Source organism: Odocoileus virginianus, chromosome 17 (assembly GCF_023699985.2).
Source record: "Odocoileus virginianus isolate 20LAN1187 ecotype Illinois chromosome 17, Ovbor_1.2, whole genome shotgun sequence".
NCBI lineage: Eukaryota > Metazoa > Chordata > Mammalia > Artiodactyla > Cervidae > Odocoileus > Odocoileus virginianus.
This window is the reverse complement of record NC_069690.1, coordinates 25,505,618-25,529,367: the sequence shown is the minus strand read 5'-3', so window position 1 is coordinate 25,529,367 and position 23,750 is coordinate 25,505,618. Positions and strand designations below refer to the sequence as shown.

The following is a 23,750-nucleotide window of genomic DNA, read 5'->3' as shown; positions in this document are numbered from 1 at the left end:
AACCTTTGAGGAACTGTCTGTCTGCTTAAGGTTTGTTGGGGGGAGGGGGGTGCTCATGAGTGCTAGCTGCCCCGTCCTCATCTCCCAGAGAAGTCTTTCTGCATTTCAGTCCCCCTTTACTGGCCTGAGGAAAATACAAGCATCCCAGACTTCATCACTCTTAGCTATATCTCTCCTTTCCAAACTAGCACCCCTCTCCCACATCTCACACCATTTTCTTAATTTCTAATTTACAGGGGAGAGTAGGAAAGAGGGAGGTCAGTGGGCAAGTGGGAGGAACTGTGGTCCAGAGAGCAGAGTCCAGGGTTAAATGCTTTGGGTCACCAGAGGTCCTGGATACCTCCCCTCCATTCCCTGGTGTGACCCCATTCAGCCCACTCAGGCTTATGGGCCCAAGCACTTTCTGAGTTTCTGAATTTTGTCCAGTTTTCTTATTCAGTTTTATCCCAAAGACAGATCTTTTCCAAGGAGGGCAACACTAGAGATCACATGTAAAAAAAACTATGATAGGTATCTTGGCCTTTGATTTTCCACAGTTGGTTCACAGCTCAGTGGAGCAGGCTGAACTGGATCCTTCTGAAAAGGTTGTGGGAGCAAACAAGAGACAAGAATCCTCGAGAAAATACAAAGGGTTGGCACACACATTGCAGGAGCCCCAGGCCTGCTCTGAGGGGCAGGGTGGGGAGGGGGGCAGATCAGGATGCTTAAGGCATTGTGGTTCTGTGGGTGCCAAGATGGGGCAGAAAACCGCTTGTTTTGTGGGTCTGTCTGCCCCTTCTTGGAGTTCAATCCTCTCCCAGCCCCTCCTCAGGCAGGGGGACTTTGGTATCCAGTGCCTCTGTTACATGGTCCTGGGGCCTGGAGGTAGGAGCTGAGAAGCAGAAGAAGTGGGGCAAAGTGATGAGAACTCCACTTCCTGCCAGAAGGAAGGTCCCAGCTACCACAAAAGAAGCTGTGTAGTTGCCTGTCACATCCCGGAGGTAGCCTAGGTTCAAGAGAGAAAAAGAATACACATGGGTGATCTGTTTCCTGGGACTGATGGCTCTGACACATTTTGGGGTGGAGGGATGAAAATGATCCTTAACCCATCATCTTGGAAGAGTTCAGACTGGGTGAGTTTGAGAACTCTGGCTTCCCAAGGGGCTTCAAAATGTCACTTCAACCTCCTTCCTGCCTTCAAAAACTAGCCAGTTTAGGGCATCCCCAGATTTGGGGATACAGATCGAGTCAGCCACACCTGTACCTTTCTTTCCCTTCCATGCCTTCAGTTAATAGTTAGAGGAAAACATTAAGAGTCTGAAGGTTCTGGCTTCTGAAGCATGGGGAACTTTGGCCAGATGGCTCAGACCCCTGGCCTGGGGCCCAGTATGCTATGTCTGGCAGAGTCCTCTGAAAACCCCAGCTGTAGGTACACTGCCAACGGTGCATCAGAGGTCCTCTTAATCTTTCCACAGCCCCAGTTTCTTTCCCCTGGACCTGTTTCAAGGCTGCTATCACTGACCATATCGGCTGTGTGTCTACCATGGCAGAGGGCAGTATTAACATACACTATGTCAATTCCCCTCCCACCCCCCCACCCCCCACCCCCGGTAAAACACAGTAGCCCTGGCCTACCTGGAAATCCTATTCCCCTTACCTGACAGAGGAGCCCCCAGCAGCCCCCCGATGCTTTCTACCATCTGTACCAGTCCCAGGCCACAGTATATCTTTCCAGTCCCCACCAGTTCAGGCAGCACGGAGAAGGCCACTGGGGTCAGGGCCCCTGATGTGAAGCCATAGGCCACAGTCAGGGCTACCAAGCCAGTGGGTGCCTCAGCCACAGGGTACAGGGCCAGTATCACCCCAGTCAGGGTGGTCCAGAGCATCAGGAGTCTTGCCACAGGCCCTGGGACAGCATCGCCTAGCCACCCAGAAGCCACACGCCCCACGAGGTCAGAAATAGCCGCCACCGAGAGGAGGAAAGCAGCGGGCAGTGGGTCCCAACCCAGGTCCCGAAGATGGGCCACCAGGTGCACGTAAGGAATGAAGTAACCAGTGTTGATCAGGGTGAGGGCAACGGTGTAACGGAGGAAGGGGCCGTGACGCAGGAGAGAGGTGATTTGGGCCCCAGGGCCACCCACGACAGGGTCCTCAGCCAGGGAGAGTGGACGGAGAAGAGCACCACAGGCCACCAAGTGAAGGGAGAGGGCAGACACCAGAAGTAGGGCCCCCCGCCAGGCATAGTGGTTGAGCAGCCATTGGAAGAGAGGGGCAAAAGCAAAGGAGGAGAGGCCCACGCCCGTCAGGGCCAGCCCGGTGGCCAGGGATCGCCGGCGAGAGAAGTAACGAGAGAGGCAGGCCAGGGTTGGAGTGAAGGTCAAGGCCCAGCCAGATCCTGTCAAAAAGGAAAAAATGGGGGTTGAGTTGAGGACCCCTTAAGAAACTCAGAACTAAAGAACTCAACACTGCCCAGCAACAGAATGGAGCACAGGCCTAAATCACACCCCTGGCTCAATACTTTCCAGCTGTATGACCTTGTGTACCTCAACCTCCTGACCTCAATCTCATCTGCAAAATGGAGGTCATACAACTTAGCAGACTCTGGAAGCTTAGAGACAATGTTTGTATGGTCACTACCACAGAACTTTGGAGTTAGACCTGGGCTCTACCGTTGCTGGCTGTGTGAACTTCCTTTGCCAAATTGCATAAGCTTTAAAGACTTTCCGCATCTGTAAATAGGATGTAAAATAGAAATGTTTATTTCACAGCCACAGTATCTTACACAACTTTACAGTAATTATTCCTTTTACCTTCCAGTTCCAATAGTCCTTGCCTTGCATCTTTGATTTCCCAATTTCCCCTAACCTGTTTATCACTTTAGTTACCTCTGTTAAGAATTCCCTTCAGGGCAGAGGTGCTAGCCAAAACACTTTCTGAGTTTCCCTTAAGTCTTTCGGAAGGAGCAGGGAGAAAGTAACAAGTCCTGAGGCCAAAAAGACTCAGGTTTTGACTCACCAGCCCTGCTCAGGGTCTCACCTGAGAGCAACCCAATACTCAGGTACAGGTGGGTCAAGGAGGTAGCAAAGGAGGCGAGTAGCATCCCCAGCGCAGCCAGGATACCCCCTGTCATCACAACAGGCCTGGGACCGAACTTCGTGCTCAGCGCACTGCCCACTGGGCCTGGAGAAGAGAAAGTTCTGCGAGATCTCAGGCGTCCTTCTCCAGCACCGCTCCCCCTCCCCATGCCTTTTACTGTCCCCCCATCCCCCACTCCCTTCCGAGGGTCGAGGGACCCAGGCGTAGCACTCACTTCCGAACTGCTGCACCGCGATTCCTATGGAGGCAATCCAGGAGACTCGTGCGGCCGGTTCTTCAAACGCCGCCACAAATTCCACAAAGAAGACGCCGAAGGAACGGAGCACCCCGAACACCAGCGCCGACTGGAAGAACGCTGAGAGCACCACCATCCATCCCCAGCCCCCGTCGGGGGGCTCGGCCCTATATGCCATCTTGGTGGTACCAGGGTTGCCTCTTTAAGCCCCTTCGGGAGCGGAGCGGATCGTTCCACCTCTGCCCGCCCACCCACCCAGCCGGACACCTTGGGGCCGCGCCGGAGAGGCGAGGTGGCAGAGAGGAAAGTACCAACGAGGTCTTGAAAGCTGCAGAGGCTGCGTGAGACGCCTGCGCTCTCCGCTAGTGGGGGCGATTATAATGGGGAGACTAGGCCCGCGCTGGCCCCCACGTTCAGCGCCGGGGGGCGTGGCTCCGCCGGCTTCAAGTCTGGAGTCGAGGCCTGGGCGGGACAGACCGGGGAGGTGGCTGAACTGGGCCCCACCCCTGAGGTGCACCCGTCTCCAGGTGGGTTATCTATCTTCTCATTGAAAGTGTTAGCACCTGGCAGCCAGGGTCTGCGTCGAAGCTCACCAATAAGGACGCGGAACTCCTCAGCAGGGGGCGGAGCCAGAGGGACGGGGCGGAGTTTAGAACCTGTCCTGTACTGGGCAATGAATGGGGCGCACGCGTGAAGAGGGGCTTTCGGAGGCCAAATAGTTGGGCCCCACGTGACCCAGGAGCGTGCCCTGCTGCAGCTTCGGTCTCCTGTCCACCTAGCGGGCTAATTTAACCGGACTTCTGCATAGAGATGCGCACATAAGGAGTCCGTGAGGGTTGGTGGTGGATAAACTGGTTCAGGAGAGGAAAACATATTTAATGAAGGGTCCAGGAGTTGAAACGCGGGGCGGGAGCGGGGGTGGGGGGCGTAGAGCGATTATGAGATAAGGTTAAATCTAGATGCCTGGATCCTGGAGAGGGTTCAGAGGCCAAGGAAAGAGGAGAATGGGCTGTTCGATTCCTGGTATATATTTCTGTAATGGGAACTTGTTCCTGTCCCTTCTGTTCCCACTAACAGGAAACCTACAGGTCACAGAAACCAAAAATAACTGGGCAGAGGAAGTGCATCTGTGAACTCACTCAGAGCCCCACCAGCACCCGTCTTCAGTGGGGCTGGAAACTTTCCCTCTGCCCTCTGGTTAACAACCACTTCCTAACCACATTTTTCGATCCCATGATGGGGTAGATAAAGAGACAAGCCATGACCACTGGTGCAATCAGCCCTTCCTTCCCAACCAGTACCCAGTTCTTCCAACCTTATGTAGCACTAATAATTTGGCTTCAAGCTCCTTAAAACACTGACCTTGAAATCTGAGCTCAAGGGGTCAGACAAGTGGGGCTGGGGTGGGGAGGGCGGCTGTGTAATTTTAAAAAGCATATTGAGCCTTATACTTTTTTATATGTGGGAAATAAAAATAGTCATACCCAAGAAGTTTTTTTCTTTCTTTCTCTCTCTCTCTGTTTTTTTTTTGTAAGTGGAGTCAGAACTTTGGCCAGAAGGGACTATATCAAAGATGTAGAAGTTGGTGTGGCTATATAACATAATAGTTAAGAGCACAGTCTATAGAATCAAATTGTAGTTCCAGTCCTGGCTTCATCACTTATTAACTTGGCCAAGATACTGAATCTCTCAGTTGGTTTCCCTACTTGTAAACTGAGGCTAATAATAGTTCCTACTTTTAGGTTGTCAGGGGGTTGAGTTAGAAAATCTATACACTAAAATGCCTTGGGCTTCCCAGGTGGTGTTAATGGTAAAGAACCTGCCTGCCAGTGCAGGAGATGTAAGAGATGTGGGTTAGATCTCAGGGTCAGGAAGATCCCCTGGAGGAGGGCATGGCAGTCTACTCCAGTATTCTTCCCTGGAGAATCCCAGAATCTCTCCTGTGGACAGAGGAGTCTGGTGGGTTATAGTCTATAGGGTCACAAAGAGTCAGACATGATTGAAGTGACTTAGCATGTACATGAAGCAGGAGATAAGTAATATTAGCTGGTCTTATTTTAAACAGGGGATAAGCCATAGAGGGAGGGGAAGGGAGGTTTTAGTTTAGTTTGTTTTGTGCTTAAAAAACATCTAACCCATGTCATGGGTTTTAAAAGACTGACACACACAACCACAAACTATAAATGTTGGAAGGAAATTATTCCTTCCATGTTAATGGACTTATTTCACAGATGAGGAATTTAAGTCCAAGAGGGAGGTAATTTATCAGAATTAGTGACCCTTCACCCTCTGGGCAGAACAAAGCTGTGCATCCAAGACACATAGGACAAGAGAAAGGGTGGAAGAGAACTGAGTACTAGGCACTGGATGGATTCCAAGACATCACTGCTGGGGGAGGGTAGTGCTGGCACACTGGCTCTAACCACATGGTCTCACTGCCCCCTCTAACACCTGTTGTCCTTAGGGGACCCAAGTCCTATCCATTTTCCGTGGTGGCAGGGGGTGTCCCAAGCATTAAGTTCCCCTGCACAGATGCATCCCCCAGCATCTTGGTATTATTTGTGGCTTCCTGGTTTCTCCCTGCTGCCTCCACACCTCAGGCAGGAAGTGACTTCAGAGCAGCAGGATGCAGGTGGCTCCGGAGAGACTTCATGAAGTCACTGGTTCCTACACAATGAGCCGGAAGGCAAGGGCAGGGAAGAGGAGAACAAGGGCTACTTAAAATGGATGCGACAGTGGGATGGGCACAGAATCCAAGATGGTATCCATGAGGAAGAACCCTCTTTCCCCAGTCCCCAGATCGCCACAGGCAAGAACCTAGGACACAACAGGCAGCACAGAGAGGCTTCTTTATTCCATGATTCTGATCTTGCACGATCTAACATCTCCACCCCTTGGCACTATCCACCTGCCCATCCAATCTCCTTAAAATATATATATATATGTAGTTTCTTCTCAACTCTTTCCTCTGCTTTCCCTCCCTCCTTCAATTCTGCACTGAGGTTAAGAGGGAAAGAGGGAAAAAGTAGCTTTCTAGCCAGTCCCCAAGTGACAGCCACTAGGACTGACCTGTCTTGCGGAAGCTCCATCCCACAAATTCAAAGTGCTTCTTACCTTCTACCCCATGTCCCTAAACCAACAGGCCCCAGAGCAACAGGGGCAGGACTGTAATACTTCAGAGTATCATCTAACATTCCAGACGCTCCACACAGTTAAGAGGCAACCCATTTCTAACTTTCTACCTACTTGGCCTACACCAGAGACTGTGTCCCTCAAACAGCCTCTTAATCCTACGGGATACTTGGTTAACTAGATGGTCCATCAGTCAGTCTTTTAAATCTTTAATCCCAACACTAATCTCGATCATAATCCCAACTACAGCAAATCCATAATGGAACTCAGCCCCTTTTCTCTCCCTGTGGAAGGTTCTAGTGCTTTCACTGGTTCCAGACAGGAATGTAGTGACGGAAAGACCAGGTCACAGACTCAGCTTTTCTAAGGTAAGAAAGTTACCAAGCACCTGTGACTTCTAGAGGCAAAGAAATTTCTGAAATCTGGACACTTGCCAGAAGATGTCCAAATACCTACTAAAGGAAGAAGAGGTTCATCTCATGTAGAACCCCCAAGGAACATTCTAACCCAGATGGCTCTGCAGTAAAGGAAGGGTCATAGTCTTTACTCAAGATAATTCTCCCCTAGGTCATAGCATTCTTAGAGACTGGGCAGACTCAGAAAAGATTGCATCATTTCTGATATGGAATTGCAGATCTCTCCTGCATGGAGGGATCAACTTCGTGCTGAGAACAGGCCCTAGTGGGAGAATTGTGGGCTCAACTCAAGCTCCTGGGTGAGTTCTATCAGATAACCAAAATTACCATGGAGCCAAACCTAGGTGACCAGACTAATAGGACAGTCAGAGGCCTAAGAGAAAGCCTCTCAAGTCATCCCCCAACTTCCAGGACTGACAAAGGCCCCACACCAACTGCCTCCAGGAGGTATATATTACCTCCACTTCATCATAGGTTCCTTGAAGAACAGAAAAAATCTATATCCAGTGCTAGCCTGCTAGAAAACCTACAATATTCAGAATATTAGAGAGGGTTCCTGACCCAATTCCACAAACCCACATGTTCCCAGAGCTGCCCTAGAACAAATAAAGGTTCCAGACCTAGAATTGAAGGGGCAGGGCACAGGGAACCCTTTTCTCCATTTTAAACAAACCAACAAGCAAGTGGGAAAAGAACAATTCTAAAGATAAAAGTTAAGACAATTATAATATAAAACACTCAAGCCAAAGGAGGCAGCCAAGTGCTAATCTCTGCCAGCAGAGCTGTGACCTCACATTCCGAGTTTCAGGTCACTTTTGATCACACTTGTAGAACAGGGACATGGGAAATGCAATAGTATGAAGGCCCTGGTGCCACCCAGAAGCCTCAATAAATTATATTTACAGATAAATGAGATGGGGGCTGCAGGTGGAGGCCTGATTCCTTAAGGAAATCAGGCTTCCAGTCTCTCTGCTCCTCCAGCTCCTAGCTTGTTCTCTGCTCAGAAACAATGTCGATTGCGGGGAAGAGGTTTTGACCAGCAAAACAGGCAGATCAAGCCAGTATTTCCCACCCCTGCTCCCCGCAGTGAGAAATTAAAGGTGGTGGCCGTCGCTGATATCCAGGGGCCTCGCACACCCCCACGCCCAAGCCTGGCAGCGAACCCAGGCGTGAGCCGCAGCTTTCCGTCTTCCGGGAAGGGAGTGGGGCCGGGGCGGCACTCGGCTAAGGTCCCCCTAGAATGTGGTAGTGCACTTTGGTGTTGGTAGCAGCTCCGTGTTTCTGGCGCAGATGTAGCCGAAGTTGACTCTTGTGCCGGAAATGCAGACCGCAGGGGTCGCACTGTAGGATGACAGCCGGGTCAGGTCTCTTCCCCACTCACGACCACCTTTTAAATGCTGAGCGAGGGAGAACCGCCTAGCACTCCACCTGAGAGAAGCTCTTGGGGATATAGCTCAGAGGTGGTTTTAACCTCTGGTGGCTCAGAGGTTAAGGCGTCTGCCTGCAATGCGGGAGACACGGGTTCGATCCCTGGGTCGGGAAGATCCCCTGGAGAAGGAAATGGCAACCCACTCCAGTATTCTTGCCTGGGAAATCGCACGGACGAAGAGCCTGGTGGCCTACAGCCCACGGAGTCGCAAAGAGTAGGACACGACTGAGCGATTTCACTTTTCACTTGAGTCCCCACACCCTCCCAAATCCTTGGGGGAAGGCCTAGGAGGCCCCCCTTCAGGAAAGCGTTTTTCCACCTGTCACCTGCTCTCCAGGAGGACTGCGCCCCATCCAGGACTGCCACCCCTACCTCCGGCCCCACCCCTTTCTCACAAGGACACCGCCCACCTAGCCTCGATCTAAAGGCCTCCAGGCCCGCTCCTTTAAGAGCCCCGCCCGTTGGTAAACAGGAGGTAATTCCAAGACTTTGGGCTAGACCCACTCCAGTGTTCTTGTCTGGAGAATCCCAGGGATGGCGGAGCCTGGTGGGCTGCCGTCTATGGGGTCGCACAGAGTTGGACATGACTGAAGCGACTTAGCAACAGGGCTAGGCCAGGTCGGGTACTCACGTGGTAAGGCTTCTCTCCGGTATGGATGCGAACGTGACTCTTGAGGGTCTGTAGGTGGCGAAAGCGAGTCCCGCAGGTGGGGCAAGGATAGGGCTTCTCCCCGGTGTGGATCAGCACGTGCGCGCGCAGATGCGCTACCTGGGAAAGGGGGGAATCTCAGGCCGCGCCCCTGGGAGGGACGGAACCCTCCCCATTCGGCCCACCTCGCCTTCTCGCAAATTTGCCTGCGATCAGGCTCTGAAACTGACTCCGTACCTGTACAAAGCGCGAGCCGCACGTCTCGCACTTATAGGGCTTCTCTCCCGAATGGATGCGGCTATGCGTTTTCAGGTTAGCCGGCCGGTTAAAGCGGGCTCCGCAGATGGAGCAGTGGTAGGGCTTTTCCCCTGGAGGCGGAGAGGAAGGGAGGTCAAGAAGAATAGCAGGGGGCACCAAGGCCAGGGTCTTCTCCCTGCTCCTCCCCTACCTGTGTGCACCGTGCGGTGACTGGCCAGGTTGCCCTTATAGCGGAAGGCAGACCGGCAGAGCTGACACTTGTAGGGCTTGTCCTCATCCCCAGAAGCCACGGGGTCCAGCCCCGATGAGCACCCAGCCACAGCCTCACAGTTCTGGCAGCTGAAAAATTCACCTCCTGGGGAGGGGTTGAGTCCTGACAACAATAGCAGTGAATTCTCAGACCACAGGGTGGCAGGTTTTGTTTTGTTTCCACCCCGCCCCCACAATTTACTGTTAAGGCTGCTGAGGCTCATTTGACCTGCTCTGGGTCACATGGTTATTTGAGAGGACAAGCCAGGATCTGTCTCTATGTCTGTATAATTTGAGAGTATTCTGCTAATCAATCCAATAGTGGTGGTAGGAGGTGGAGGCCCCTACTTATGGGTGGAAGTTTGTTTCTTTCTCTCTCACTCTCTTTTTTAATTTTAAAATATTTATTTCTTTGGCTGCATCAGTCTTAGTGGAGGCATGTGGGATCTAGTTCTTTGACCAGGGATTGAACCCAGGCCCTCTGCATTGGGAGCATGAAGTTCTAGCCACTGGACCACCAGGGAAGTCCCCCCTCTCTTCTCTCTTGCACCACCCTGGATGACAGCTTGCCAGAGAGGCTTTGCCAGCCCTGGGCTGACCACTCAGCCCTGGATGGGAACACGCCAGAAGTTCCCAAACACTGCTGCTCCTTGGAAGCTTTAAAAAAATACTGATGCCTGGCTTCCACTTGCAGACATTCTGATCTATGGGGTGTGACCTGGGCAACGGGGTTTTACAAAGCTCTCTAGGTGATTCTAATTTGAAAATGGACTAGGCCTTCCCTGAGGTCTTTTGGCCCCAACTGGCCTTCAGTAGCCACAGGAGAAAAGCCAAGTGGGTGGAAGGAGAGGCTCTTACCTGGTGGTGGCTGAGCCCTCCCAGAAGGTGACCCAGTGGTCTCTGGAGCCTGGGGTGTGAGCTGATGGGGGGTATTGACTGGAGTCCCACATTTGAACTGTACAGTGGCAGCAGTTGGAGAAAGCCTAGGCAGATGTCAAGCCCCAGCAAAATGGTTAGGAAGACATCATATGGTGGGGTATTGACCAATGTGCCCTATCCAGTTGTATTGCCAAGGGCTCACCTCACCAAGTAAGCCTGGCCTCTGGCCAGCTCCCTAAGGTGAAGCCCACTCCTTCATTTCCTGTTATTGATCACCCAGGCCCAATGGTTGTGCCTCTTGAGCTGAGGCTACTGCTACAAATTCTGGGGTTGGGGTGGGGTGGGGTGGTTTCCAGTTTCTGTACCTGCTCTGGGGACTGGAAATGGGTCCTTCTTCACTGCTGCTGCTGCTGCTGCTGGAAGCTTCGTCTCCACTGGGGAGCCGGGCCTGGGAGCAAAGTTGACCAGAACTCCTCTCCCCCGCCAGGCTCCCTGCTTGGGAGGCCTGAGAGTTCAGTACGATGAACTTGTATTTTTTCCAGTTGCAGGCCTTGGGGTCTGGGCTGTGTGGACTGGGGGGCCCTTGACTGCAGCTGCGAGACTCAGTAGGTGGGTCAGGGTGCCCTTCCGAACGCCTGGGACTGCCTGGCGGAGGGGCCGTTGGCGGCGTGGGGGGTTCTGACTCCAGGGGCCTCAGAGATATGCCCAGAGGTTCACAGCTGAGAAAAAGTGTGATGGACATTAGTGCTATTCCCTAATCTTGGCCTCTGCCCTTGATACCTGGGATGCCATTTCACCCACGAGGAACACCAAGTTGGGGCTCCCTCACCTGGCCTGGATGAAGCGGTGGCATGCTTGGACCACATGCTCCATCTGCAAGTAGGTGGCGGCCGCGAGGACTGCTGGGGCGGTGGCCGGAGAGAGGCGTAGGCGCGAAGTGTACATGAAGTCCAGAAGCGGAGCGAAGCCTCCGGCTTCGGGGCCCCCAGGCAGGGAGAGCATGTCTACCCCCACCCCTGCACGGCCTCGGAAAATTGAATAGAAGAAGCCACTGGAGAGAGGGAAGACAGGTCGGGTTAGGGGCTGGGGAACCAAGGTGGGACTCGACCCTGTCGAAAGCCCCGCCCCTATAGAAAGCCCCGCCTCCCTGACTCTCACCCCGCCCTCAATTCCCTGTGGCTCCGCCTCCTGTTTGTGGAAGGCTTGGCTTCCGGGTCCTCCCAAAGACCTTATAGCTCCGCCCCTTTCCCATTTGGTCCCACCCCACTCCATGAGCCACCCCTCGAACCTGCAGGCAATAAGAACTGCCTTGTGAGCTCGAAGGGGTTGCCCGCCAACCAGCAGCGTGACGTCAGTGAGGATCCCGCGCAGGCGCAGCTCATTTAGGTTGCCGAGCACGTCGGAGGAGTGGCGAGTAAACTCGCGGACGTAGCCCAGCGCTCCCTCCGGAGTAGCAGTGGAACCCATAGCGACGGAGGCCTGCGGGTGCCAAGGACAGGACTCAGGGATCCTTGTCGTCCCAAGACGCCTTCCCTTCCGCAGTTTGCCTCTTCCTCCTGAGGTGCAGGGGAATGCCGCCGGCCCCGGCTCACGCAGTTTTACTTAATTCATCTCGTTCTGTCAGCCCTCAACCTCAGTATCGCCCGATTTCCTCCTCTAACAGCGCTTGGAGCGAGTTGAAGTTTCCCACACCAATGCGTCGATGGCAAGCGTTGGGAATCCAGTCCACAGCGCCTTTACTTAGACTCCCAATGCCCTTCCAGTATCCCCATTTCCCCTCTGCCTCACCGCGCGCCTGGTCTCAAGTGTACGATCCTGCCTGGAGACCCCAGACGACCTGTGGTCCTCATCCCTCCATATCCCAATCGAAGCTCCCTTCCCCGAACCACGAAATTCCACTCTCTAGTCCTGGATCCCTAGTTTAGCCCAATTTCTGGGCCTCGGTCTTCCTACCATCAACAAGCCCCAACCCTCTTAAGGGACCCAGGAGTCTGCCTCCCTCAGTCCCTGGTTCTTACCCCCGTCCTGCAGGGGCTTCAGCTTCTTCTCAAGGGGGGCGGGGTCTCTCTCCCCTCTTGGCCTCGGCTCCTTTATCTGGCCGGGATGTCGGGGGCGGGGGTGGAGGTGGGGTGAACGCCTGGGTCTGTATCCTTCCTTCCTCCCTCGCTCTCCAGATGGCGAACCCGGGGCGGGGTCTCCGGCTCCAGGGCGGGACCTCGGAAACGCTTGGGTGGTCGTAACGTAAGGGGTCTTGGGCCACTGAAAGTGGAACCGAGGGTGGAACATTGGTATTGGGGAGGAGGTTGGGAATATTGAGATGGGAAACATGGGTGACTAAGTCGTTGGGTGACCTGGGTCGTCGGGGGACTCGGGACAGCGAAAATTGATGTGCTGGTTTTAGAAAGGAGCCTGTTACAGGGGAGTGAATACAGCAACCCGCCGCCCCGGCAATGTACGGTATTAAGGGAGATTGAGGGGCGCCCAAAGAAACAGCCGGTTTGGGGAGGAGACAGTGGGCTTCCGTGGGGTCTCAGACAGGGAGGGTGTGGTCATTCAACAGGCTTCTCTAGCGGGGCCTGCAAAAGAGGGGCTCTGACCGGGCGCGTTAGGGAGGGGGCGGATATGATTTCTAGTTCGTTTCCTTCCATTGTCCTGCGACCGGACGGCTCCGCCAGCTGCTTCCCCTCGAGGAGGTGGGGAAAGCCCCGGGTGGCGGCCGAGAGACGCTCAAGAGACCTAGGGTCCGAACTTTTCGCTCCCGATGCTCTTTTGAATCCTTTTAGGGATCCAGAGAGGCAGATTCCCGCCCAAAGCCCGTTCGCCCTCCCCCAGTCCCAGCTCTTTAGGGCTTCGAGCACCCGCCCGTCGGCGACGCTTAGAGGCTGGCGGGACGCCGCGGTCCAGCGCGGCAAGCAGGCGAAGCTCGGCAATGTTCGGCTCCTTCCACGAGGGGGCGGAAGAGCACTAGCCTCGCAGCGCCCTTCGTCTCCACTCGGCTGGGGGTCCATTCAGCCGGGGGCGCAGGATCGATTAGGTCTGGGTGGTCATTCTCCCCGTCTTTGCTCGCATTTACTTTGTCCAGGGGACTAGGGTTGGGCGGAGGGAGGGAGAGTTAGGCGACAAGAAGGGACTTCCCTCTGAACCTGGGATTCCTTCCTGGGGTGAGAAATCCGCGGGCTTTGGGAACCAGGGAAATGAGTGGGACAAAGAGGGGGGGTCTGAGCCCTGGGAGCCCAGGGTTTCTTTCTTATTAACCTAGATGCTATTATCTGTATTTAGAGGTGAATTTTTTAGTGAACATTAATATAAAAGTTAGATGCACTGAACAGACAGAAGAGGAAAGGGAGGGCCTCAGGGTAACAGAAGGGAGAGAGGGCAGAAGGGGCTGATAACCCCAATTTAAGTCCCTCAGCTGGGACATAGGCACGGGTCACACCCTCGTATTTTGTTTGGGGAGACGAGGTTCATTTGGAGAACGGGGGCCAGAGCTGAGTCTAGCTGCCAAGCAGGACTTGCATTTGGGCTCAGGAATGTCTTACCGTTGCCCAGAGTAGCCATGACTGGCCATAATCCGTGAGGCTGCATATAGAGACCTGGGGCCCTCCTCTTCAGAACTGAGGATGTCTTTTTTGGGAGTGCAGGAAAGAACTGCTGAGACATTGGGAATGGGGAACTAGGGATTGGAGTTGGTATGGTGGATTCTGCAAATGAGGGTTACTTTGGTCTCTGCCCAGTTGGAGGTGGGAGTTAGACCTGTGGCTCCTTTGGTATCAGGGCGGAGTTACTTTTATGTTATCTGGTCTATCTGTCAATTGTGGGGTGTTGAGTTACTCTAATCATTCTGGGCCCTGAAGGCTGCATTCAGGGTTGAGGGCCAGTAGTAAGTCTGAGGTACGGAGCTGATTTTGAAGCTACACTGGGCTTCCCGGTGGCTCAGTTGGTAAAGAATCTGCCTGCAATGCAGGAGAACTGGGTTCAATCCCTGGGTCGGAAAGATCCCATGGAGAAGGAAATAGCAACCCACTCCAGCATCCTTGGCTGGAAAATCCCATAGACAGAGGAGCCTGGTGGGCTTCAGTCCATGGGATTGCAAAGAGTTGGGCACGACTGAGTGACTAACACTTTCATGGAGCTGATTTGAAGCTACATTAGTTCTGGGGATTCTGACACCCACAGTCAGCGACGTGTTCTTCGGAGATGGATGAAAATTTGGTTTAGGGGATTCATAGTCATTGGTGTTTGTGGCCTATCTGATTTCAAGTAGAGTAATCATGGTGGTTTTAGGGTACAGTCTGATGGGGGTACCAGATAAGTTTTGAGGTTCAGATTATATTTGGGGGGACATGAAATTCAATTTTGGGTTTTTATTAGCTTGAGGTGGAACATAATAGGAACCTGGGAGCAAATTTGAAGGCCTTCTGTGATTGTGGGTCCATGCCAGGGAGCAAGGCTTTATATTTGAATGTTGTGCAAGCTTACTTTGAGGAGGGTGATATTTCTGTGTATGCATGAGAGCCAGGAGGCTTTTTCCAGGAGAAAAAACAAGGTGAGGGCTGAGGGTAGGAGACTAAAGTTTTGGGGTGTCCTTATTTTGGGGTATTTTGCCACTCTTTGGTGCATTTGTTGAAGCTGAGTGGTGGATCATGATGTGAGATTGATTTTAGGGTTCACTTAATTTGGACTATGATAATGGTTTGGGATATCCTTTGCTTTTAGCTCCCTCTCACCCTAGACTCTAGAAGTCTCTTTATTGAACCTCCAAATATGCCCAAGATTTGAAGGAAGAAATTTGGAAAGGGAGTGTATCTCTTCTTATTTTTATGTGGCCTGGATAGATCTGAGGGAAAAAAGGTAGTTTCAGATTCTGAACCCCAATTTATTAAGGGTGCACACCTTGACTTAGGGGAAGGTGGGGGGAAGTGGGGTATCTTGTGGTCAGGTGGATACTCCTGACTAGGGCAGTGCTGTTGAAATTGTGGCAAGGAGAGGTGGTGATGAGGTACAAGGAGGTGAATCTTGTACCCTGATTTTCTAGGATGAGAGCCCCAAACAGAAAGCAGACAGAGGACTGGGAGTGTGGGTGAGATGGGGGGGGTTCCCCACGGCAGCAGGGGCTGGGGGGTAAGCCAGGCCAGCTCTGCACACCCTGGTCCCTGCTCTCTTCGGCTCTCCTCCCGTCTCTCCCTCCCACCGCCCACCCCCCCAACCCAAGGAAAAAAAACTGCCTGTGCAACAGCAATGGCAGATTCCAATCCTCCAGGCTTTCCTAAACCACCACGGAGACCAGCCAGGGGGGAGGGGAAGGGAGGATCGGGCTTTCCTGCTTCCCTAAGACTGGGGCTATGAGCTTGACCTCCTGGCCCCTAGCCCTTCGAGGAGTGCCCCCCTCCCCCGGCCTGGAAGCCAGGTGTCCTGGACCCTAGCCCCCGAGCGGGGGGGCCTGGAGAGACGGGAGGAGGAAGGAGGGAGTGACTTCCAAAATTGGCATCGGGACAGAGCAGGGCTGGCGGGAGGCAGGTGAAAGACGGAATTTTCCTGAAAAAACGGGGGGATCTGAGGACCCCAAATTTGGGGAGCTAGTCCAGGACCGTCCTGCCAACATCCTAGATTTTTTTGGGATTTTTTGGGGCCCCCGGGACCCCTCTAGATGGGGTGAGGAATGTAGTGTTGGGGGAATCTGACTGGGGCACTGCAGCTGCCTCTCCCGCCGAGTTGGAGACGGATGGGCTGGGACGGGTTTGGGGGGGGGTGTCCCCAATTCTGACTGGAAGTGGAGGAACCCCCTCCTGTGCTCTCTTGTGGGGGTCCCCCCTCCCTAGGGCACTCCCCACTCCCTGAGCCAGCCGAGAGGAAGGAGGCCAGCGATGCGACTGGGGCGGCTCCTTTCTCCTGCACCCCAAATGTGAGGGATGCACCCCAAATTTTGTTCCCTTCAAAATAGGGGACCAGGATCTCAGGGGAGAGTAGCTGAGGTAAGTGGGGAGGAAAGTGTCCCCTGTTTTCAGGAGAGACGTGGCGGTTGGGGGGGAGGTTTGGAGGTGCGTGCTGGGGTGGGGTTGGGCTTTGTCAGTCTTGAAATTGGGGGGATAATTGAAGAGGCTTTCTCTTACACCCCGAAACTGCAGTCCCCCAGATAGAAACCAAAGACTGAGACCAGAGGGCCCCCCAACATCCCCAGCCGTTAGTATAGTGTTTGATTTCTGTTTCATCCATCCCCACAAAGGCTGTGCCGAGGATGGGAGCTGGGGGCAGCTGTTCAGTTTTGGGGTTATGGAGGGGCGTGTGAGGAGCAGGAAGCCTTGGCAGGATTTGATGTGGGACAGATAGGGGTCTCGTCTGAGGGGGTCTGGCATCCCCCGGGGCCTAAAAAGACTGCTTACACCACCATCTTAGATCTTTTTGATTGCTAAGAGTTTTGGGGGGTGTGTCGGAAGCGGGGGTGGTAAAGGGAGGGTAACTTTTGGGTTTGAGAGGATATTATTTTGATTTGCGGAAGGGATTTTGGCCCTTGGATTTTGCTTTCTGGGGGGTGTTTTTTAAAAATCAAGTCCTGGACAGGAGAAAAAGGCTGAGGGAAGGCCTAGGGTGGGGGTGGGGAGAGGCATGTTTGTCAGCTTAAACGTGGCTTTCTGGGGTGGGCCCGCCTTCCTGGGCCTGGTGAATAGGCTGGTAGGGGTTGTTGCGGGGGGTGGGACTTGGGTCCTGGGGGGCCATGAGGAGTGGGGACAGTCCTGGGGGTTGAATACCTGGCCCCCAGGTCCAGAAGGCGCTCTTCCTGGGCCCTGCTGCTCCCCTTTCCCCCTGGCCTCCATTTCCTGCCTTTGGCCTCCATCTTGTGGCAGGCCCAGGGCCCAGGGCGACTTCCGGCCCCCCTCTCCCCACCATGTTCCGGCCCCACCACCTCTGGACTGCCAACTCCCAACACTGCTGTCCTTGGCCTTCTGTCTTTCCTTGCTTTCTCTTGGGTTCTGACCCAGGGAGGGGAGGAACGGATACAGGAAGCCTTAGGTCCCTGCCCTTGCTGAGTCGAGAGGCAGTCTGTTGGTCCCCCACAGTCATTCCCTATTTCCTCAGATCCCACCCCCCCCCAAACTAGGGATCCCTTGAGCAGAGTTCCTATAGGGAAGATGGTTCCAGTCTTACTACACTGTAAGCTCACCCCATAGGCCCCTCTCCCTTCAGTTGCCTGCTCAGCTCCTAGCTCGAGTTTCTTGTTTTCCCCAACCCTTCTTGGGGCCATGTTTGCCTTTCAGCCTTCTCTATCTCCCCACCCTTGGTGGTGGGGGGTCTTCACAGCACTGTCTTGTGCTCCCTTTCTCTCAACCCACCCCAGTCCTGCTCCCGCCCCAGCAGCACACTGTGGTTTGTACGGCACTGTGGCCACGTCCAAACCACACTGTGGTGTTAGAGCGAGGGTGGGGGAGGCACCGCTGAGGCTTGGCCCGGGAGGCCACCCTGGAGAAGCGACACAGAAAACATCTGGGGCCTTCTGGTGAGGTGGGAGGTGGGGTGGGGTAGGGCGGGGAATGGGAGGTGTGAAAGCCCTGGAAGCTGCCCCTCTGAAGTCCCCAAGGCAGTCTCAGGAGTACTGGCTGCCAGAGACCCCGGAGTACATGCTGCCTCCACAGAGCAAACTGGAGTCTTTGTTGCCCACGCCCAGCTCCCCTGGCTCTAGCAGCACAGAAATATTGGCACTGGGAAGAGAGCCTGCCAATATTGGCTGTGCTGCTCCAGGCAGGGTGGTGAGAGCTGCCGAGGAGGGGCTAAGCCCCGGGAGCTAAGCAGAGAGTGTCCCCTGTACTCTAGTAATGTCAGGCAGAAAGCACCAGGCTGAGAGGGAGATCTTTATTGTTTTCTGTATAAAAACGTCCATCAGTTGGGGGGGACTCAGGGGTTGGGGTGCAGATGCTCATACAGGAACACCAAGGTGGGCTGCCCCTGGCAGCCTTTCCACCCTGTCGCCTTGCTCAGAGTCCCAAGCGATCCACAGGTCCAGGGTGAACAGTGAGAGGGGTCAGAGGTGGAAGACTCAGCATGAGAGCAGAGGAGGATCAGCGGAGGTCAAGAGAAGGCCAGAATCCAGGGTCAGGCTGTCTGGAACAGGAAGTAAAATGGGCCGAGATGGAGCTAGTCCTAAGTACGACTCCCGCCTACCCAGAGCACCTAGCTCCTTATAGACCTGACCCTGCATGCATAGCAGGGAACTTTCTCTTCCCCAGTTCATGGGAGGGGGCTCCTGCTGAGAACCTCCCCACCATCCCCCATCCCTTCAGCTGTCATGGGAGGAAGAGGACTCCTACCCTGGTCGAAGTTGAGTTTCTTGGCTGGAGGAGTTTCTCCTAGCCCCTCAATATCCACCAGGTCACTGTTGGCGTCCGAGTCGTTCAGAGCACTGAGTGTCACATCTGGGAGTGGGGCACAAGCTAGGTTCTAGGTTCCCGATGGTTCTCCCCCCACCCCACCCACTTCCCAAAGTTTCAACCTTTCCTTCCCTCCCTTCCCCACCCCAGCCAGTTTCTGGAACCTTCACTGGGATAGGAAAAGAGATCTGTCCTCTGACCAAAGCCCAACTCTCTCACTGAACCTCGGATGGGACATCTAATCCCCAGGCAGCAACTCCACAGCCCTCACCAGCCTTCTGTTTCTTTATGGGGGGACCCCCGGCCTCGGGGACACTGGAGCTGCTTGGTGGAGGAGCAGTTGGAGGAGGTGACAATACACCAGATGCCACCTTCTTGGGCCCTTTCTTGGGTGAATCGGCTGGAAGGGGGATACCAGAGTCTTCATATACCTTTCGTTTCACGGTGGCCTTTATCTGAGCCCTAAAGAGACGAGAGAGCAAGTTAGGGAGGGAGTCATAAGAAAGGCTGAGGGAATGGGGGTGGGGGAAGGGGAGATGGGCCACTCTGAAGGAACACTGGGGAGCTCCTTCATAGGAATCCAGGTGAGGGCCTCAACGACCTCTGCTAGTGTTCTTGTTTTCCTGGAAGCTTTGCAGCCAATGAAGGCAAATGGAGCGTGAAGAGTGGAGTCCCTCAACTGAGGAGTGGGAAAGGCCCACCCTCTAATTCTCTTGTGGGAGAGATGTATGGATGTGGAAGGCTACCAGGTAAGCCTGGGTGACCTACAGGTAGATTGAAACTTATTAACAGATCCTGATCGACTAGTTCAGGATCATATCCCTGGAAACACCACAGGAGTGTTCAAAAGATCTGTATAAATAACCAGGGAATTCCTATTAGCAAATTCAACTGTTGGGTATCTTAAACTACTAGGCAACCTAAAATTAAATTCATGTAAGGTCCTGATGACCACAGCATTTTAGTAACTTCTGACCAATTGTGACAATTCTTTTATTCTTTCAGTTCTCGAGGGACTCTGTTGCTAACAGAGTAGGAAAGATGTTGAGCTGGAAGGGAGTTTGAGGAAGATGAAACAAATGGGTAGAGAGGAAGAAAGCTGCCCACCGCCCTTTCTCTGCCAGCCAGCCCTCCCTCACACTGTCCGTTCCTTGATGACACAGCTGATGTGATTAAGATCGTCCCCAAATCGCTTCACAGCAGCCCTCAGCATCTCTATCTCCGTCTCCGTCCACTTGGCACTGTCAGAAGGGGAGAGGGGAATAGCGAAAGTGGGAGGAGGAGGGGTGTGGAGCCAGCCCACAGGCTACGCATTCCACAGCAACCAGCCTCCTCCCTGCAATGTCCGGGGCCCCTTCCATAAAGAGGTCCTCTTTAAAAAACAAACAAAAAAAGCAAAAAAATTCTTAAGGCCCTGCGGGAACCCTGAAGACCCTCATCCAAACGATAATGCAACAACCTTAGAAGAAAACCGCTCCCCCCATCAACGTGAAACAGCTGCTGTAAACAGCCCACTGAAATCAATTCAACAAGTGTCGGGGCGGAGGGGGGGGTGTCTTACAAACAGAACCCCTAAACACAATCTGTTGCAGTCTGACGGAATTCCACATGATTTGGGGTGAATGGGTAGTGGTGGTGGTCTATGCTCTGCCAATGCGCAGCAGGACAGAACTGTGAAATGAGTCCGGATTACGAGCCTCAGTCTGTGGTTGATCTGTCATTCATTCATTCAATAATCATTTATTATGACCTACTCTGCGCTGTGCCAGGCACGAAGGGAAACTAACATCTGTCCCTGCCCTAGAGAGTGTTGGTGTCTGTGATCGAGTCCCAGCGTCTGCATTCAGCGTCCAGGTCCCCAGCCCGGGCTCACGTACCCCGCGGGGGAAGAGTCGGCCACGGGATGCAGCTGCATCGTCAGCTCTCCGAGCTTCGTGAAGGCGGCGCCCGCCGCGGAGAAGATCTCTCCGACCTGGGGGCGGGGCAGCGTTACGGGGGGCCGGCGCACAGCCCCGCGCCGTCCCGCCCGGAGCCCCTAGCCCCACCCCAGGTTGGACTCCCGCCCGCCCCCCGCCCGGGACGGAAGAGCCGCGAGCCAACTGGGGGGCCCGCCCTCCCGTGGCCGCCAGGGAGCGCTGTCCGCGAGAGGGTCGAACCTTTGTGGACGCTGACGTCATGGCCCCGCGCGCCTCCTCACTGAGACGCCGCCGCCGCCGCTACCTCGGAGCCGGGACCACGAAGAGCCAGGCAGCGCAACGCCTCCGGTCCCCGCGCAGGAAGTCCCGCCCCTTCCCGCAGCTGATTGGCTCCAGCTCGGGCGCTCACCGCCTCACCAGCCCCGGTTACTTAGGCCGCCTCGGCGCGCGGGAAGGAGAGTGGAAGACGCCGCCTCACTTCCGGCCCGGTTTCACTACACTTCCGTCGAGAGGTCGGGATTCCCTATTTGGAGGCCGACCTCTAGCCCTGGTACCCGCCTCCTAATCCAGACACACACACAAGTCTTAAGAGAGCAGTTTCTCTTTATTGTGGAACGGGACGAGGCGAGGGGGCCGGAGGGACAGGGAACGGCCAACCCCAACCTCCCTCCGCAGGAGCCGAGCGCCAGAGGTTGGAGAACAAGGGATTGAGTCTCTCGCCAAGAAAACCTAGTCCGCAGAGGGCACCAGAATGGGGGGCGGGGGGCTGTGACCTGGTGGGGAGAGTCTTTAAATAGAGGAGAGGGCTGGAGAGGGGGAGCGCGCCCGTGCTCTAGCGCACCATGTATTCCTTGCGCTTATTGAGCCGAACTTGACAGAAAGAGAAGCCTCCGAGGAGGAGGTAAAGCCCCGCCGCGATGAAACAGTTGTAGCTGACTTGCTCGTAAAGGTTGTATATGTTCTGGGGGCCGTTCCTAGGGGTGGGGATTAGGCAGAGAAATATCAGAAACATTAACAGCACACATTTACGGAGCACTTACTATGTGCCCTGTACCGTTCTAAACGCTTTAACATGTATTATCTTACTCAATCTTCATAACCCTTTGGGATGAGTTGTTATAACATCCACTTTGCAGGGGTGGACGGAGGCACAGAGAAGTCCAGTAAAATTCTTAACAGCCACATCTGAAGCGGTGGGTTTAGGATGGTCTCTGACGCCCAAGACTGCTCCTGGGTGCTACAGCACCCAGCTTCCCAGCCTCCGGGCCCCAAGTGTCCAGGCTCCTGCGATTCTCCGCGCCCCACCCCCCGCCCCGCGCCAATTTTGACCACATCCCCCGCCTCTCCACTTACTCAAAATCTTTCTCCGTGAAGGGAACGTCCTCAATTAGCACAGCAGAATGGACATTGAAAAAGATTCCGAGCATTATCTGAAAAAAGAGAAAGGGTAGGTTGTTTTAACTCAGGCATCTGACCTGGTCGCTGCCTGAACTCCTCCCACTTCGAATGTTGCCACAACATCTGGGTCTGGGAATTAACCAGAATGAGCTGGGATTAGGGATGGTTGTTCCCGGATCTGGACTCCGGTCGCCTGGAATAGAGCTTGAATGGTGACACAGGGAAGACGTGTTTGGGGCAAGGGCAGGAATAGTGAGCAACCCAGGAACCCTGATTATCCTCCTCTCTGGAGGCGTCATTATCACGGGACAGGGCGAAGCGGGGGTAGAAGAATCACCACTTCTCCATAATATTTCTCCCTTTAGTGGAGTGGGTAGAGTCCTGAGGAAACAAGGCCCAGCTACCCATTTCGGGAACAAGCGGTCCCTCTCCATACAGCACTCCATTAAGCTCAAGGATCCCTCAAGAACCTAGGTCTCCTTTCTCTTAACCTTGAGGGTACTCCAGATTTACCAGCCCCGGCTCCCATTCCAAGCTCCAGCTTCCCCTCTCCCCTCCAAATCCCCATTTCTCAATGCAGTTCTGTCTCATTCTCCAGAGGCTAATCAACCACCCCCTCCAGCCTGTTTGCTGCTTTTCAAGGCCTGGAGTCTCCTAGCCTTCCAGCCCTCCAACAATGAGGCCCTCAAGCCCTCTCCTCTCCGGTAGTCGCCCTGCAGTCCCCTCACCAACATGATCACTCCCCAGGCGCTGAGGACGATGCCGCAGGCGGCCAGCTTGGGCCCACAGCACAGAAGCGACGCCATGAAGAAAGGAGTCGGGGATCGCCTAGATGTGGGCCAGGTAGGAAATCGGTGAGAGGAAGCCCCTAGGAGCTGGGAAAAGAGAGCTGAAGTTGGGGGCTCAAACTGCGGAGGACGCAGAGCTGGGAGGGAGACCGAGGGGGCGTGGTCTCCGGGCTCAACCATCGGGCCGGGGGGCCCCAGGCGGAGAATGTTGCCGCCTCCGGGTCATCTCGGGACTTCGCGAGGAAGGGCGGTGTTTCTGAAATTAGAGTCCGTATTGACCACTATGGATCAATAACTGGGGCGCGAGTTTTGTAGGAGCAAAGTCCTCCGGTTTCTTGGCTACCCCCCTCTTCAGTTTGGAATGGGTGGAGCCACGGTGTCACATGACCAAGTTTGTCAAGACACGTGACGAGGAAGAAGTGGTAGCCTGGTCTTGGAACAGAGTTTCTCTCTGGCGGAGCTCCAGGTAAACCTGGCGATGGGCTGTCAGCAGCCAAGGATTGTTATGTCATTTTGGTCTCAGATACCTTAGTCTTGAGTTGTGTCCTGCGATGGGAAAATGGTAATTGAGACAGATTTACACCGAGAGAACACCTCTGTCTCCTCTCTACTTATCCCTACTCTTTGAAATAGACACTCTGACACGGTAGAAGGAGATGGCAACCCCTTCCCGAGCCCAGGCGTGCTGTCGTGGTTAGAACGCTTTAAAATTGCTGAGAGTTCTTGGCATTGGAAATCCTTAAGTAACATTTTGTTACCAAACATGGAAAACTAAAGAGTTTTGGATACCAAATCCAGGAAAAATAAGGGCGTTAGGAAAAGTCCAGGGAAAGCGGACTCAATGAACAAACTGTTAAGGTGAGTGGCCCTGCCAAATGTGCTGGAGAAGGCAATAAGTGAACAGAAATGTCACTTTTCTTCTTTACTGTAAACTGAGAAAACGGAACTTTGGGCAAGATAGAGTCC

At 54.1% G+C, this 23,750-nt stretch overlaps 4 protein-coding genes and 2 long non-coding RNA genes across 11 annotated transcripts in view; 2 read left to right on the top strand and 4 right to left on the bottom strand.

Annotated features, from left to right (window-relative positions):
• Window positions 1-416: 416 nt before the first annotated feature.
• On the bottom strand, window positions 417-5,512 carry SLC16A13 (solute carrier family 16 member 13). Of its 2 annotated transcripts, none has more exons than XM_020913052.2 (4): window positions 3,290-5,512; window positions 3,016-3,159; window positions 1,637-2,374; window positions 417-985 (listed from the first exon to the last, which is right to left on the bottom strand). In XM_020913052.2, the coding sequence occupies exons 1-4, from the start codon at window positions 3,486-3,488 to the stop codon at window positions 786-788; spliced, it is 1,281 nt and encodes a 426-aa protein (XP_020768711.1). In that variant the 5' UTR covers window positions 3,489-5,512; the 3' UTR covers window positions 417-785. The 2 variants fall into 2 exon arrangements, with proteins under 2 accessions (XP_020768711.1, XP_070335071.1); XM_070478970.1 differs by having other exon boundaries at window positions 3,016-3,176; window positions 3,290-3,372.
• Window positions 5,513-6,142: 630 nt separating this feature from the next.
• BCL6B (BCL6B transcription repressor) lies at window positions 6,143-12,453 on the bottom strand. 3 transcript variants are annotated; one of them, XM_020913049.2, is made up of 9 exons: window positions 12,341-12,449; window positions 11,611-11,801; window positions 11,152-11,373; window positions 10,688-11,041; window positions 10,302-10,426; window positions 9,385-9,567; window positions 9,174-9,304; window positions 8,919-9,056; window positions 6,143-8,199 (listed from the first exon to the last, which is right to left on the bottom strand). In XM_020913049.2, exons 2-9 carry the CDS (start codon window positions 11,787-11,789, stop codon window positions 8,083-8,085), a joined length of 1,449 nt encoding a protein of 482 aa, XP_020768708.1. In that variant the 5' UTR covers window positions 11,790-11,801; window positions 12,341-12,449; the 3' UTR covers window positions 6,143-8,082. The 3 variants fall into 3 exon arrangements, with proteins under 3 accessions (XP_020768708.1, XP_020768709.1, XP_070335070.1); XM_070478969.1 differs by lacking the exon at window positions 6,143-8,199 and adding an exon at window positions 8,212-8,359 and having other exon boundaries at window positions 12,341-12,453; XM_020913050.2 differs by lacking the exon at window positions 9,385-9,567.
• A 3,261-nt stretch (window positions 12,454-15,714) lies between these two features.
• Window positions 15,715-19,875, top strand: LOC139039068 (uncharacterized). Its single transcript, XR_011492219.1, has 3 exons — window positions 15,715-16,294; window positions 19,313-19,431; window positions 19,688-19,875. It is a non-coding gene; the product is annotated as an uncharacterized lncRNA (long non-coding RNA).
• Window positions 18,154-20,963, bottom strand: BACC1 (BPTF associated chromatin complex component 1). 3 transcript variants are annotated; one of them, XM_020912874.2, is made up of 6 exons: window positions 20,839-20,963; window positions 20,560-20,654; window positions 19,822-19,923; window positions 18,954-19,144; window positions 18,623-18,727; window positions 18,154-18,416 (listed from the first exon to the last, which is right to left on the bottom strand). In XM_020912874.2, the coding sequence occupies exons 1-6, from the start codon at window positions 20,857-20,859 to the stop codon at window positions 18,352-18,354; spliced, it is 579 nt and encodes a 192-aa protein (XP_020768533.1). In that variant the 5' UTR covers window positions 20,860-20,963; the 3' UTR covers window positions 18,154-18,351. The 3 variants fall into 3 exon arrangements, with proteins under 3 accessions (XP_020768533.1, XP_020768534.1, XP_020768536.1); XM_020912875.2 differs by having other exon boundaries at window positions 18,154-18,412; XM_020912877.2 differs by lacking the exon at window positions 19,822-19,923.
• A 220-nt stretch (window positions 20,964-21,183) lies between these two features.
• Window positions 21,184-23,001, bottom strand: RNASEK (ribonuclease K). Its single transcript, XM_020912879.2, has 3 exons — window positions 22,725-23,001; window positions 21,952-22,028; window positions 21,184-21,572 (listed from the first exon to the last, which is right to left on the bottom strand). Exons 1-3 carry the CDS (start codon window positions 22,962-22,964, stop codon window positions 21,431-21,433), a joined length of 459 nt encoding a protein of 152 aa, XP_020768538.2. The 5' UTR covers window positions 22,965-23,001; the 3' UTR covers window positions 21,184-21,430.
• A 99-nt stretch (window positions 23,002-23,100) lies between these two features.
• The window catches only part of LOC110150102 (uncharacterized), a 107,627-nt gene continuing 106,977 nt past the window's right edge, over window positions 23,101-23,750 (top strand). The window contains exon 1 of the long non-coding RNA XR_011492218.1: window positions 23,101-23,250. This is a non-coding gene — a long non-coding RNA (uncharacterized lncRNA). The remainder of the gene's footprint in view (window positions 23,251-23,750) is intronic.

Excerpts from the sequence above, each read along its gene's own strand:
- SLC16A13 (XM_020913052.2), bottom strand. The coding sequence starts at position 3,488 with ATGGCATATAGGGCCGAGCCCCCCGACGGGGGCTGGGGATGGATGGTG. Across the intron at positions 3,160-3,289 it reads CGCGGTGCAGCAGTTCGGAA|GCCCAGTGGGCAGTGCGCTG; the intron begins GTGAGTGCTACG and ends TCTCTTCTCCAG. Across the intron at positions 986-1,636 it reads GCTGGGGGCTCCTCTGTCAG|GCTACCTCCGGGATGTGACA; the intron begins GTAAGGGGAATA and ends TCTTGAACCTAG.
- BACC1 (XM_020912874.2), bottom strand. The coding sequence starts at position 20,859 with ATGACGTCAGCGTCCACAAAG. Across the intron at positions 20,655-20,838 it reads TGACGTCAGCGTCCACAAAG|GTCGGAGAGATCTTCTCCGC; the intron begins GTTCGACCCTCT and ends CCCCGCCCCCAG. Across the intron at positions 18,728-18,953 it reads CATAAAGAAACAGAAGGCTG|ATGTGACACTCAGTGCTCTG; the intron begins GTGAGGGCTGTG and ends CCCCACTCCCAG.
- RNASEK (XM_020912879.2), bottom strand. The coding sequence starts at position 22,964 with ATGGTTGAGCCCGGAGACCACGCCCCCTCGGTCTCCCTCCCAGCTCTG. Across the intron at positions 22,029-22,724 it reads CCTGGGGAGTGATCATGTTG|ATAATGCTCGGAATCTTTTT; the intron begins GTGAGGGGACTG and ends CTCTTTTTTCAG. Across the intron at positions 21,573-21,951 it reads TTCACGGAGAAAGATTTTGA|GAACGGCCCCCAGAACATAT; the intron begins GTAAGTGGAGAG and ends CCCCACCCCTAG.
- BCL6B (XM_020913049.2), bottom strand. The coding sequence starts at position 11,789 with ATGGGTTCCACTGCTACTCCGGAGGGAGCGCTGGGCTACGTCCGCGAG. Across the intron at positions 10,427-10,687 it reads ATTTCCAGTCCCCAGAGCAG|GCTTTCTCCAACTGCTGCCA; the intron begins GTACAGAAACTG and ends ACATCTGCCTAG. Across the intron at positions 9,568-10,301 it reads GAGGGCTCAGCCACCACCAG|GACTCAACCCCTCCCCAGGA; the intron begins GTAAGAGCCTCT and ends TATTGTTGTCAG.